At 51.2% G+C, this 12,426-nt stretch overlaps 1 protein-coding gene across 2 annotated transcripts in view; it reads right to left on the reverse strand.

Moving 5' to 3' along the window:
• Positions 1–12,426, reverse strand: part of CIMAP2 (ciliary microtubule associated protein 2) — a 37,695-nt gene that overhangs the window by 14,249 nt on the left and 11,020 nt on the right. Inside the window, exons 1-9 of one of the 2 annotated variants that reach the window (XM_084785585.1) lie at positions 12,207–12,332; positions 11,013–11,100; positions 10,468–10,632; positions 10,187–10,309; positions 8,543–8,677; positions 8,276–8,419; positions 5,649–5,810; positions 4,540–4,665; positions 651–784 (exon numbers count right to left, since the gene is read on the reverse strand). In XM_084785585.1, the coding sequence (XP_084641711.1) occupies positions 651–784; positions 4,540–4,665; positions 5,649–5,810; positions 8,276–8,419; positions 8,543–8,677; positions 10,187–10,309; positions 10,468–10,632; positions 11,013–11,100; positions 12,207–12,262 (1,133 nt within the window). In that variant the 5' untranslated portion in view covers positions 12,263–12,332. Of the gene's footprint in view, positions 1–650; positions 785–4,539; positions 4,666–5,648; positions 5,811–8,275; positions 8,420–8,542; positions 8,678–10,186; positions 10,310–10,467; positions 10,633–11,012; positions 11,101–12,206; positions 12,333–12,426 lie in introns of those variants that run through there. The other variant, XM_084785586.1, reaches the window with a different exon arrangement.

A 12,426-nucleotide genomic window follows, 5' to 3' on the forward strand; every position in this document is an offset into this window, starting at 1 on the left:
AAAAATATGAATACGTGGACACACACGCACAGAATGGGAAAACAACAGAAAAACAAAACAAAACAAAACAAACAAAGCTAGTTTTTCTGAGCAGATTGCCTGGTCCCCAGCACTGGGCCATCATAATGCTCATTCCATAATTTCTCAGAAAGAAACTACTCAGATTTAAAGTGCATGTTCTGTCCAATACAAACATATCTAGAACCAAGATCTCACTTTGGCCAATGGCCTCTTAGGTCAATAAAACATGGCAGTAGCTGACATCTGCGACCTCTTCATCATAGTCTGCCACAGGGGCTTCACGTCCTGAGATGGCTTTCACCAACCCTTGAAGGGCAGCAAGAGCCTGCGGTCCTGGGAGATGCAAGCGCCTAGGCAGTGAGGGGTTGAATGAGTAACCTTTCTGTACCCTGACTTTTAGACTGACCACCCCATTCGCATCTCCTCGACATCCGCTTAAGGATGAGAAGCTCAGAGTCGCCGCACATGGCCAGGAAGAGGCTGGACCAAGACCTAAACTCGCTATCTCCAGGGTCTCTGCTGAGCGGCTAGCATGGGGACCAAGCAAGCTCTTCCTCCAGGCCACCATAGGGTCACCCTACCTCCCCTACGTGCCCCCCCCCCCATCCAAAAGCTCCAGCTATACTCACTGCAGGAGTCTGTCTTGGGCTGGATTCTCCAGGTAACGCTTGGATCCGTTCAGGAACAGAGAGCGGTACCTCTGCCTTCTGTCTTTGCTCTCCATCAGGGTGGTGTTGAGGTAGCGGCCTACCCCAACCGGGTTCTGTGGCGGGGAGAAGAAAGGCATCAGGATGTTAGTGAGCTGGTTGTGAAGACTTGCCCTCAAGCTTTCCATCCTCCTTTCAGGCCCCTGTCACACCCAGCTGTGACGAATCAAATCGTGACACACACACACACACACACACACACACACACACACACACACACACACACCCGCAGTGTACTGACGCCCTAACATTAGTGCCTCTTACGTTAGTGATCTTATTGGAGGGTCTGCTTGTTGCAGGTATAATGGGTTGGGCTGAGGCCATGCTAGAGCAAATGAAACCCTGGTCCAATATGACTGGCCCTCTTAAGAAAAGGCATTCGGGCTGGAGAGATGGCTCAGTGGTTAAGAGCACTGACTGCTCTTCCAGAGGTCCTGAGTTCAATTCCCAGCAACCACATGGTGGTTCACAACCATCCACAATGAGATCTGGTGCCCTCTTCTGGCATGCAGGTGTACATGCAGGCAGAATACTGTATACATAATAAATAAATAAATAAATAAGTAAGTAAGTAAGTAAATAAATAAATAAATAAATAAATAAAAGAAAAGGCACTCGATGGAAGAGATGGTCATGCAAAGAGGCAGTGATCAGAGTGGTACAGGCATGAGCTGTGAAAGTCGAGGGTCTCTGGCCACCACCAAAAAGCTTTAAAGAAGCAAGGAAGGGCTGGACATGGTGGCGCACGCCTTTAATCCCAGTACTCGGGAGGCAGAGGCAGGTCGATCACTGTGAGTTCAAGGCCTGCCTGGTCTACAAAGCGAGTCTAGGATAGCCAAGGCTACACAGAGAAACCCTGTCTTGAAAAACAACAACAACAACAACAAACAAAAACAAAAAAGAAAGAAAGAAAAGAAAAGAAGCAAGGAAGGATTCTCGACCATCGATTTCCTAGGCAGCGTGAACTCCGACCTTCTGTGAGGGTACAGCTCCAGTCACCAAGCCACCTGGTTTGTGGTCCTTTGTATGATGCCTAGGCCATCCTGCCCATGTGTCTGCCACAAGAGAGACTCAGAGACAAGATATAAACTCTTCAAGGTGACATAGTAAAGATTAGAATCTATGCTCTTGTCAAGCAGGCATGTCAGAGGGGGGACTTCCTGCCACGCCTCAGGACCTGGCCCTGCCATAGGTCTTCCAGTTTGTATGCCTGGATGTGAGAGTCTCAACAACAGATTGTCTGGATCAGGTTGGCCCCTGGGGGATGGTCTTGGTTTTATTAGTTGATGTGGGACGATCCAACCTGCCAGTAGCATCTTGGCTTTGGGTCCTGGACTGTATAAGAGCAGAGAGGATGGGCAGGCATGCATTCTTCTATTCTCGGCCACAGATGTGATGGACTGGCTATTTTAAGCTTCTGCCGTCTTGATTTCCCTGAGATGGAGGACTGCAATCTGGAACCATGAGCTAAAATAAACCCTCTTCCCTCTAAGTTACTTGGGGTCAGGACTTTCTTATCACAGCAACAGACACTGGCCCTGATGGCAGCATGACCATCTGGCTCCAGTCTAAACATTTGACTTGAGACGTCGGAGGTCTTTTTTTTTTCTTTTTCTTTTTTAAAGACTTATTTATTTTATGTATATGAGTGCTCTGTCTTCATGCACACGAGAAGAGGGATTCAGCTTCTATTCCAGATGGTTGTGAGCCACCATGTGGTTGCTGGGAATTGAACTCAGGTCCTCTGGAAGAGCAGCCAGTGGCTTTTAACCACTGAGCCATCTCTCCAGCCCCTGATGTCTGAGGTCTTAGCTCAGACTGAGGCAGGGAGAAGGATAATAATGCAAAGGCAGGTGAATTACAAGCAAGACCTGCCTGAGAGTGTGTTATAGACAGGAAGCGTTTGGTTGGAATGTGGTTCGGATATGAAGTGTCCCCCAGGAGTCTCGGTTCCCACCTGATGGTGCAGTTTAGCGCTGAATGGCTCATGATGGCCACTGGAGGTGACATCTAGTTGGAGGAAGATGCTCATGGGGGCATGCCTTTGAGGAGCATACTAGGACTTTGTCCCCTGCCATGCCCACCTCAACTTCTCTCACTCTTTCTGCTCTCATTTACCACGAGGGGAGCAGTTTGCCTCCGCCATGGTGTTTCTGTCTTGCTCTGAGCCTAAAAGCAATGGAGCTAGCTGCTGTGAATTAAAACCTCTGAGGCCCAGTAGCAACATAAATCATTCCGCCCCTCCTTTGACTTTTCGTAAGGATTATCTTTTTTTTTTTTTCCACAGTGGCAAAAGATGACTGTCACAGACCAGGAAAGATCTTTTGTTTTGTTTGTTTTTTGTTTTTGAGACAGGGTTTCTCTGCATACCCTTGGCTCACTTTGTAGACCAGGCTAGCCTTGAACTCACATCAAACCATCTGTCTCTGTCTCCCTGGGTGCTGGGATTTTACAGGCATGTGCCACCACACACAGCAAATTCAAGTCGGGGCAAAGCTTCCCTGTGCTGCCAGAGGCAGGAAGCACCTTCCTGGGTGTGTGTGGGCTAAGATGATCACGTGACTCATGGAAATGTTCAGTTAGGACTTATGTATGGTTACAAGGTTGATATGGTTGGTAAGTGTGCACTAAAAAGCAGAGAGGATGTCTTATGAAGTGTTCACAAGCTGAGTGTGGTAGCGCACGCCTTTAATCCCAGCACTTGGGAGGCAGATTCAGATGCTCTGTGAGCTTGAGGCCAGTTTGAGCTACAAAAGAGAGTTCCAGGACAGCCGGAGCTACCCAGAGAAACCCTGGCTTGAAAAACAAAAATAAATAAATAAATCGATAAATAAATAAATAAATGCTGGGACTAGCTTGTTCAAGGAGAACACTACCAAGGGCACATCTGGGACAGCAAAAAGAGCCGGGGCAGGAGACTTGCTCGTTTAGGCATAAGAAATAGGCTGGTATCTCCACCAGCTGCGCACAAAGCCCCAAGACTAACAGAGAGAAGGGAGCAGCATTCCCAAGGGAAGAGAAAGAGAAGGAGAGAGCTGTGCAGTGGCGCCTCTTAGCGCCTTGGTTCTCCAAGTGTGGCTTCTGTGTGGTGTTCCAACAGTCGACAGCCTGGAATCACACAGGAAGAGAAAGTCAATGAGGAATTGTCTAATTTGGGTTGGCATGTGGGCGTGCCTACCGGGTATATTGTCTCATTTACATTAATTGGGGTGGACAGGCTCACCCCATGGTGGGTGTCACCATGCCGTGTTTGGGCCGTGCACTGCGTAAGTATAGAGAGGGGGCCGGACCTAAGGAAGCAAGCATGCATTGCTTCATTCCCCTCCGCTCTTGACCGCCTGTACTGTGCCTAGCTGCTTCAAGCCTTGACTTCCCTGTGGCAGCGGACCATAACCTGGAACTGGGAGCCAAAAAAAGTCATTTCTCCCTGAGACATAAATACGTTGTTTCTCCCTGAGAGATAAATAAGTCATTTCTCTCTGAGAGATGCGTTTGTCTGGGTGATTTGATCACAGCAACAGGAAGCTCGTACACCCTAGAAACTTGTTAGAAATGTCATTTCCAGGCCTTCCCCCCAACACATACTGAACCAGAAGCCCCGGCCTGGGGCCCATTGGCCTGGCCTTTGACAAGCCCCTCCATGCCTGCTCAGGTTGGAGACCCTAGAGAACAAATGGCTAGAAAAATTAGACAGTGAGTGGGCGAAAGAGAAATACCATCCAGCCCAAGGAGCCACAAAGGACTAGAGCTGTCTGTAGAGGCAGAAGAAAGTCCCCTGCCCACCGCACTTCCCCGACCCAGACCTACTCACCCAGTTCCCCATAATCATCTGGTAGATCTTAATGCCGGAGCGCTTGGAGGCCAGGAGGAACGGTGGCCGGTTGACATGTTTCTGTTCCGTCTCACGAGGAATACAAAACCCGGGGCCGGCTGTATTCTAGGGATAGAGGGGGCGGGGGGGGGGGGGGCGGGGAGGGAAGACTGAGGAAAACCGAGCAATCCCAGCCTGAGGCAGACAACAACTGAAGATCAGTGGCAGCTGACCTCACCTGTCCAGCACAACTGGGCCTTTCATCCAAGGATGAGGGGAGGGAAGAACCCTCAAGTCCTACATGTCCTGTACCACCCGCTCTACGCACCCCGCAACCAGACACCTCTTTACAGGTTCGCAGGGGCCCTCCAGATGAGCAGAAAAGCGCTATCAACAGCAGCCCGGAACTAAGGCACACTGGGCCTGGAGTCAGAGAGCTGAGCTCTATACAGGGTGTCCTGGCCCCTGCTGGAGAACCCAGTGAACCCCTTTCAAAGCTCTGCACCCCCATCTCCTTCCGTGATTCTCTCAACTTCCCTTGGGAGAGGGATGGGCAGTGGTTAGCAGGCAGTCACAATGTCCACACCCTTCGCTTCCCCTATTGCATTTCTTCCCATGACCTTGGGGCAGGCGCCACCTATGGGGCCCTTGAGAAGGGGTCACTGTCCCCCAGAGAGGGCTGCCTCGAGGCCTGCAGACTCTGGCCCCTCCCTGGGTAGAGCAGGTAAGTAAACTTGAGGAGAGACCCTATTATACTCTGTCCTGGGTCTTCCTTGCCCATTATTCAAATCTTTATGGCCAGGGGAGGGAGGGCAGGAAGAAGAGCCTCATCGACTAGGGCTTCCTGCTGGCCTGGCTCAGCTATGGGCTCTACACCGTTAAAATCCTGACCACAGCTGCAAGCGCTGGCTACACTCTCAGGCCAGATGTGTGGCATGAGGCCCAGACGTGTGACTCACCAGTGCAAGGGCAAACTGGCAAACCAGGCTGGTCCCTAAGACACAACTTCCCGCCCTACATGCCCCATGCACCCCACCCCACCCTCAACCTCCCTAGCCTGCTGAAGGGCTGCCTTCCAAGAGAGGAAACAGGCCATGGGGTACACTGACCAGATCTCTGGGGTACTGACTAAGGGTAGTCCAGTAAATTCTCTCTGTGGGGTGTTTTGGATTTCGGGGAAACTTGGAAAAAACCCCTCGTTTCTTGTTAGGGCGTGAGTTAAGGTCTTCCACGAAGCTCTTGAAATTCGTCAACTCCATGGGCTTCTTTTTCTAAGGGAAATGAGAGAAGGAAAGGAGTGTGTCAGGCAGGACCCGGGTCACCAGCACACACAGAGAGCAAGTGGCACTGTTAAGGTATGAGCACAGATTTCTTTTTTTTTCCTCCAAGCTGGTGGGACAAATGCATCCAATCACGAGAGTCAAAACCCATAGAGCAGGTTAGAGTGAGCGCAGGAGGGAAAGGCCCTTGCTTCAGTGCCAGGACCCACAGAGTAGGAGAGAACTGACTCCTGAGTATTGTTCCCTGACCTCCACACATGTGCCAGGGTGTGTACACACACACACACACACACACACACACACACACACACACACACACACAGTAAAACAACCAAATGTTTTAGGGTCTTTTGTTCGTTTTTTTGTTTTGCAAGACAAGGTTTCTTCTGTGTAGCCTTGGCTGTCCTGGACTTGCTTTGTAGACCAGGCTGGCCTTGAACTCACAGTGATCTGCCTGCCTCTGCCTCCTGAGTGCTGGGATTAAAGGTGTATAAGATCCTGCCCAGCTTTTAAGAAGAAAGGAAAGAAAGAAAGAAAGAAAGAAAGAAAGAAAGAAAGAAAGAAAGAAAGAAAGAAAGAAATACGTATAGAGATAGAGAGAAATAAAACAAAAACCAACCCACAGAATGACGGCCATTAAGAGAAGCACTTCGTAAAATTGTGATGATGGCGTCATGCACCCGAGGTTCCTTGACTAACAAACATGCTCTCTGATGTAGGACTGTGACAGTGATGGAGGGGCAGGTAAAGAACCTTTGGTGAATCCCAAACCCTTGAGTACCATCCCTGGGACCCGCCTGGTGGAAGGAGAGAACCGAGTCCTGCAAGCTATCCCCTGTCCTCCACAAGGATGCCACGAACCAATCCCACACATGCAAATAAACCAATGAATGTACATTTGGAAAGATTTACGGTAGGGAGGGTCTGTAGGTGCTATGGTAGGCCACGGGTATCCCAAAACACTCAATTTGTTTCTGAACTTTTCTGTGAACCTAAAATTGCTCTTAAAAAAAAAAAAAAAAGAACCCAAACAAACAAAAAACTCTAACAAAGTTCAAGCGAAGAGGTTCAGCCAGACTGTAGTACCAATGCGGGGTGGGGTGGGGGAGGATGGGGGTGGAGGGATTCCCAAGACCCCTGCTGTGCTGAGCAATGGCCTTGGTGGTGGGTAGGAGATCTGGGAGACCCTAGAGTCAGCCATGTCATAGGATAATATGACGACTATTTACCAAGTGCCTTGCAAGTATTCCTACATTAACCCCCCTCCTTTCTAGCACTGCTAACGGCATCTTCCACCACGATGGTCTCTCACTAAAGCTGCAGGGCTTTTCATCTACTCCTTGCTGGTTATATATATAGTTTTTTTAATTTTTAATTTTAATTTTATTAATTTATTCAGATTACAACTCAATTGTTATCCCATCACTTGTATCCTCTCATTCCTCCCTCCCTTCCTCCCTCACTCTTTCACCCTATTCCCCTCCCCTAGGTCTATGACCAAGGGGGACCTCCTCCCCCACTATATGGTCACAGGCTAGCAAGTCTCATCTTGGTAGCCTGCTTATTCTTTCTTTGAGTGTCACCAAGCCTCCCCACCAAGGGGAGGCGGTCAAATATGGGGCACCGGAGTTTACGTCAGAGTCAGTCCCCACTCTCCACATAAGTGTGGAGAATGTCCTGTCCATTGGGTAGATCAGAGCAGGGATTTGATGTTTAGTATTGTACTGTCCTTGGTTAGTGTAATAGTTTGAGCAGACCCCTCTGGGCCCCGGATCCATGTACTTCGCCCCCTCCACTGGAAGTTCCACCTGGGCTGTTTCCTTGCACCTAGATTTTTTTTTCTTCATCTAAACTATTAACTGGAATAATCCTGCTCACGTAGTAACTCCATGTGGGGACAGGACAAACAGGTCTGGACACATACTCGGCCCCTACAGCCATAAGCATAAGCAGGAAGAGGGCGAAACACAGAAAGCTACCCAATCCTGTAGGAGTATTTTGACGGGCTAGCTAAATTTCAAGCTCAGTCTCCTCTCCCACCTTCCAGTTCAGGGCTCTATTACCCAGAGCACTGCCACCCACCCAGCTAGGTTAGCTGAGTCCGTGAAGCCTGGGAAATGTTTACCGCCAGACACTGCACCTGTGCCCTTGTGGTCCCTGCAAGCCTGGCAGTTAACTCGCTGGCCCTGCAAGCCGGGCCACCTGGGCATCAGTAAAGTTCATGATGAGGAAAGAACTAGCCACACGATCAGATGTGCGAACCGTGGCTCTGACTAAATCTCAGTTTCCTCACCTAACACAGGGAACCATATCCCACACTGGCAGAGGCACAGGGAAGAAGACACGCCCCCCACCCAGGGTCTCCAACGACACTTGGCACACAGGATCATGTCCCCATGGCTAATCAGTGTTCCTGCCAGGGGGTAGACCTCATAGCCACCTACCCAGGCACGTACCTGCACAGAGTAATGTCCATAGGGCACAGGCTTGCCTCGGTCACCAGAGAAAATGTCATAGGGGCCACGAGTACCAGTGGATCGTGCCACGTTGGTCTCAATGTCGCTTTTGATGGTGTAGGTCCCAGGTCCCAGGCCACTGCCCTAGAGACAAAAGCGGTGAGGCCACGTGACTGTAGGGGTATGGCCAATGGAGGGCTTCAGCCTCTCTCTCTCCCTGAGGTCACCCTCCAGGACCGTGCAGGATGAGCCTTGGGGAGGGGTTACCTTCTGAAAGGTGGGTGACTTGTTGGACATTTTACACATAAAGCCCTCGGAGTGTGCGCGGTTCCAGGCATTCTCCTCCAGCCGTGTGTACGGGTTACCTTTCTCCCCGTAATTTCCGGGGCCCGGATAATAGTTCTGCGGGGCCAAGAGACAGAAACACCAAGGCTGTCAGTCCCAGTCTTCGGGCTGGTTTCATCTGAGGAAGGGACGCGTGGGGTTCCAAATCTCAAGAGGGAAGCAAGGTTTTCAGAGCATGTGCTTGCTACCTGCCCCGCCCCACAGCATCTCCTGTGAGCGTCCTCCATGGCTTACGCCTCTAACTCCAAGTCCTGGTCTCCCTGCTCTCACTAGCTTACGATGCTTTCTTTCACCCCCTCAGAATATCCTTCCCACTCTCTGGTTTGCTAGTTGTATCAACCCCACAAAGATCCCCAAACACCATCTCTCCTGGGACCCACACCTTCCTTCGCAGCACACAGGCAGCCTCAGTCTATTTACCCTTTATACCTACAGCTCTCTGACCAGCTCTCTCGCGGCGCTGTGAACAGCCTGGGATGAAGAAGCGCCCCAAGTCCTAGGTTGGGATCCTGGTTCTGCTATTTCCTAGCTGGTGGAGGGGTGTGTGTGTCGGAGGGAGGGGGGCGGTGGCTCTGGCCTCTGAACCTTATTCATGGCCCATAGGACTGACACAGAGATGGTAATGATGATAGAGTTAATGTTTGCAAAGCCCTCTGCCGGGGGCCTGGCACATAGCGGGTCTCATCACACAAGTCAGGGTGGGGTGACTGGAAGTCTTGGGGGGCAGAACTGTGGCTAGGGTAGTAGCAGGGGCTTTTGAAGTGCGGTGAACAGAGCTAATCTGTGGTCTTGTGGGTCTTGTGTTGGGAAGACCCGGCAGGATTTCTGAGGTTGATATGCACCTTTGAGCCACATGGGGGCACTGCTGACCCATAGATGACACAATCCACCTCGTCTCTGGCCCCTGGGCAACCAGACATTTGGGGGCGTCAGGCTTGGAAAAGAGGGGGCAGGGCCACTGCTAGGGAAATCTGGCCACAGTGAGGATCAGATCTGTCTATCCTGAGTCTTGCTTCCTTCCAAGGCTCAGAATGCCAGTGCACGAAGAGTCAGGTGTCAGGAGTCCCTCTTGCTCGCGACCTGCCACTTTGTTCCAGTGGGGCCCTCTCTCTAAGTTACCCCCCACAGCATTCTCCTTCTCTGTGTTTCCCCTCAAAACTCTGACCAGATATGCTGTGGTGTGTGTCACTAAGATGCTTGCTCTTCCCTTTAGTCACTGCCAGATCCCCGCCCTCCCGCCCCCCTCCCCACAAAGCCTAGTTCTGAATATGGCATTCTGTTGTTGCTTACTCACTGTTTGTTGGTTGGCTGGCTAAACAGATGCTTTTTTTTTTTTTTAGTTTCTAATATGCTCTGGGTTCCTCCTGAGACTTAGAGATGAGCCACACGCATCATCTGGCATATATCACAGCCACTGGGCTCAAGGCTGAGAGAAGAAAGCTAGCGGAGAGGCTAGCCAAGCACAGGGAGGAGACAGCTTCGAAGAAGAGCTCTTCTCAAACTATCCGGGCCGCAGCAGCCTTCTCACAAACGACAGAGGGTGGAAGAGACAAGAACAGCACCTACCCCGATGAATCCCCGAAAGCGGGTCTCCCCAGAGCTGAGCAGCCCCCGTTTGCTCTGCGGTTTCTCCTGCAGCTGAGTTAAGAAGTCCTTGAAGTTGTAGGACCCAGGTCCAAGCTTGTGCACCTGCTCCAAGAGAAGACACCATAGGATGCAAAAGGAGCCAGGGAAAGGGCCAGCCAGGAAAGGAGCCCAAAGGATGATGGGCTTCTCCAAGAGGAAGCTATGCCTGCCAGGACTCTGGACCGAGGGGGAGGGAGGGGAGGTAATGCGCCAAGGTTTACCTGCTGCTGTCTTTCTTTCATGATGGCCTGGTACTGGAAGTGGGGCAGCTGGGTCAGCCGGGTGGCTTCCTGGGCCCGGGCCCAGCCCGTGCCCAACTTCTGATCCAGGAACTTCTTGCTGAAACAGGTGTCCTTGGTGTTATAGGTCCCGGGTCCTATGTGGGACTAAGTTAAACCAGGCTGAGTCAGTCATTAACCACCAGCCCCTCCAGTCCTCCCCCAAGCCACCCTTGATTTGGGAATGGAACTAGATGCTCCTCAGCCCAATACCCAGAGGTTCAGCACTCAAGATGGAGTCCTGATCACCTCTGTCACCGCCCTTGCTCCACTTCAGGGAAATACAGTATAGAGTTAGCCTGGTGTGGAGCTGTAGGCAACCCATGCCCTTCAATGCTAGCTGCTGTTTTTCTGCTTTCTGGGGGGTTTTGTTTGTTTGTTTGTTTTACCACAGCCCTGAGTTTGTCTAACATATCTGAAGGCCAGTATGAATTGGGGCGTGCACAGGTGCGTTGGGGAGTGACGCAGACCACGAGAGGCAGGCTCACCACTTCCACAGAATGATGCCTGGAGTACGGGGCCTCTGTGAATGTGCTGTATTTCTTCTGGTTGGGATAAACAGCGGAGACGTCAAACCTAAGGGAGGTTGTGTAGCCAAGAGAGAGAGCCCAGTATCCGACATCTGGTCCTGACCGGGGCAGCCCTCGGGAGACAGGGAGTCGGTTTCCTAGGAGAGATGACTTTGGAACTGGCGTGTGGACGTCACTTTGGGTCTCGTTCATTGTTTTGAGAGTTTCAGAGATGTTCTGCCACTAGCCACCACAACCGACCCCGTGTCTCTCCTCACAGCTTCAGTTTTCTTCAAAGCCCTTAGCATTGTCCTCCCTGCTGCTAGGTAGGTGGGTAGACATGTTACACTGCATGGTGTTATGATTTGTATCATCCTTCATCTACTTTTAATATACAGACTACTATGCATAGCACCTCATGACCTCAGATCCTAGGACCATGTGTGGCACATAGTAGGTCATTTATATATATATATGCAACTATATTAAATAACATAACATAAAAAGAAATATGGCAATTGGGCATAATGGTGTACACCTTTCATCCCAGCACTTGGGAGGCAGAGACAGGAGGATCTCTATGAATTTGAGGCCAGCCTGGTCTATATAGTGAGTTCTAGGACAGCTAGGGTAATGTAGAGAGACTCTGTCTCAAATAAATAAATAAATAAATAAAATTTAAAAAGAAAAGAAATGTGACATCTGGGCTGCAAACCCACTCAGAACTTTTCAGCTGAGTGTTTCTACTTTACACAGATGCTCTGGAAATGGTTTGCAAGAACTTACTACAGAAGTGGAACCGAACACAAAAGAACAGATATGAGGAGTGCTTGTGCCCGCCTTTAATCCCAGCACTTAAAGGGCAACACTGGCTGGAGATCTCTGTGAGTTCAATACCAGCCAGGGCTACACAGTGAGAAAGAGGTGGAGGAGTGGGGGGGGGGGGCGGGGGAGGGCGGACTCGGTATGGTAGAGGGCCTGGGCAGGGAAGTGAGTGAATGAGGGAAGGGCAGCGAGCCAGCCCTCTTCCCCTCCCCCTGCTCTCCCGGCTTCAGCCCTCTGGGTTAGCCTCCCTCCCCAGCCTCCCTCCCCCCCCAGGCGGAGGAGCTAGTGAAGCCCACAAGAAATTCCCTTGGACTCTGGACGCCAGGCCAGGAAGCAGTTGGGCCCCACCTCTGGCTCTGCACCCCGAAGGGGGCCCCTTTGAACCACTTCGGCATGGTGGACATGATGTTGTGCCTGAGGCCGTGGCGCGAGGTCCCACTGAGCCTTCAGCCTGCCCGCTGCCCCCCACCCCCAGCTTCACCGCACAACACCGCCCTGACTCCCCCCGACCCCCCCCCCCCCCGCAAGGCTCGCTGCCAAGGCAACCCGCAACAGGGGCGTTATGATT

Source organism: Acomys minous, assembly GCF_964271855.1.
Source record: "Acomys minous genome assembly, chromosome: 6".
Lineage (NCBI taxonomy): Eukaryota > Metazoa > Chordata > Mammalia > Rodentia > Muridae > Acomys > Acomys minous.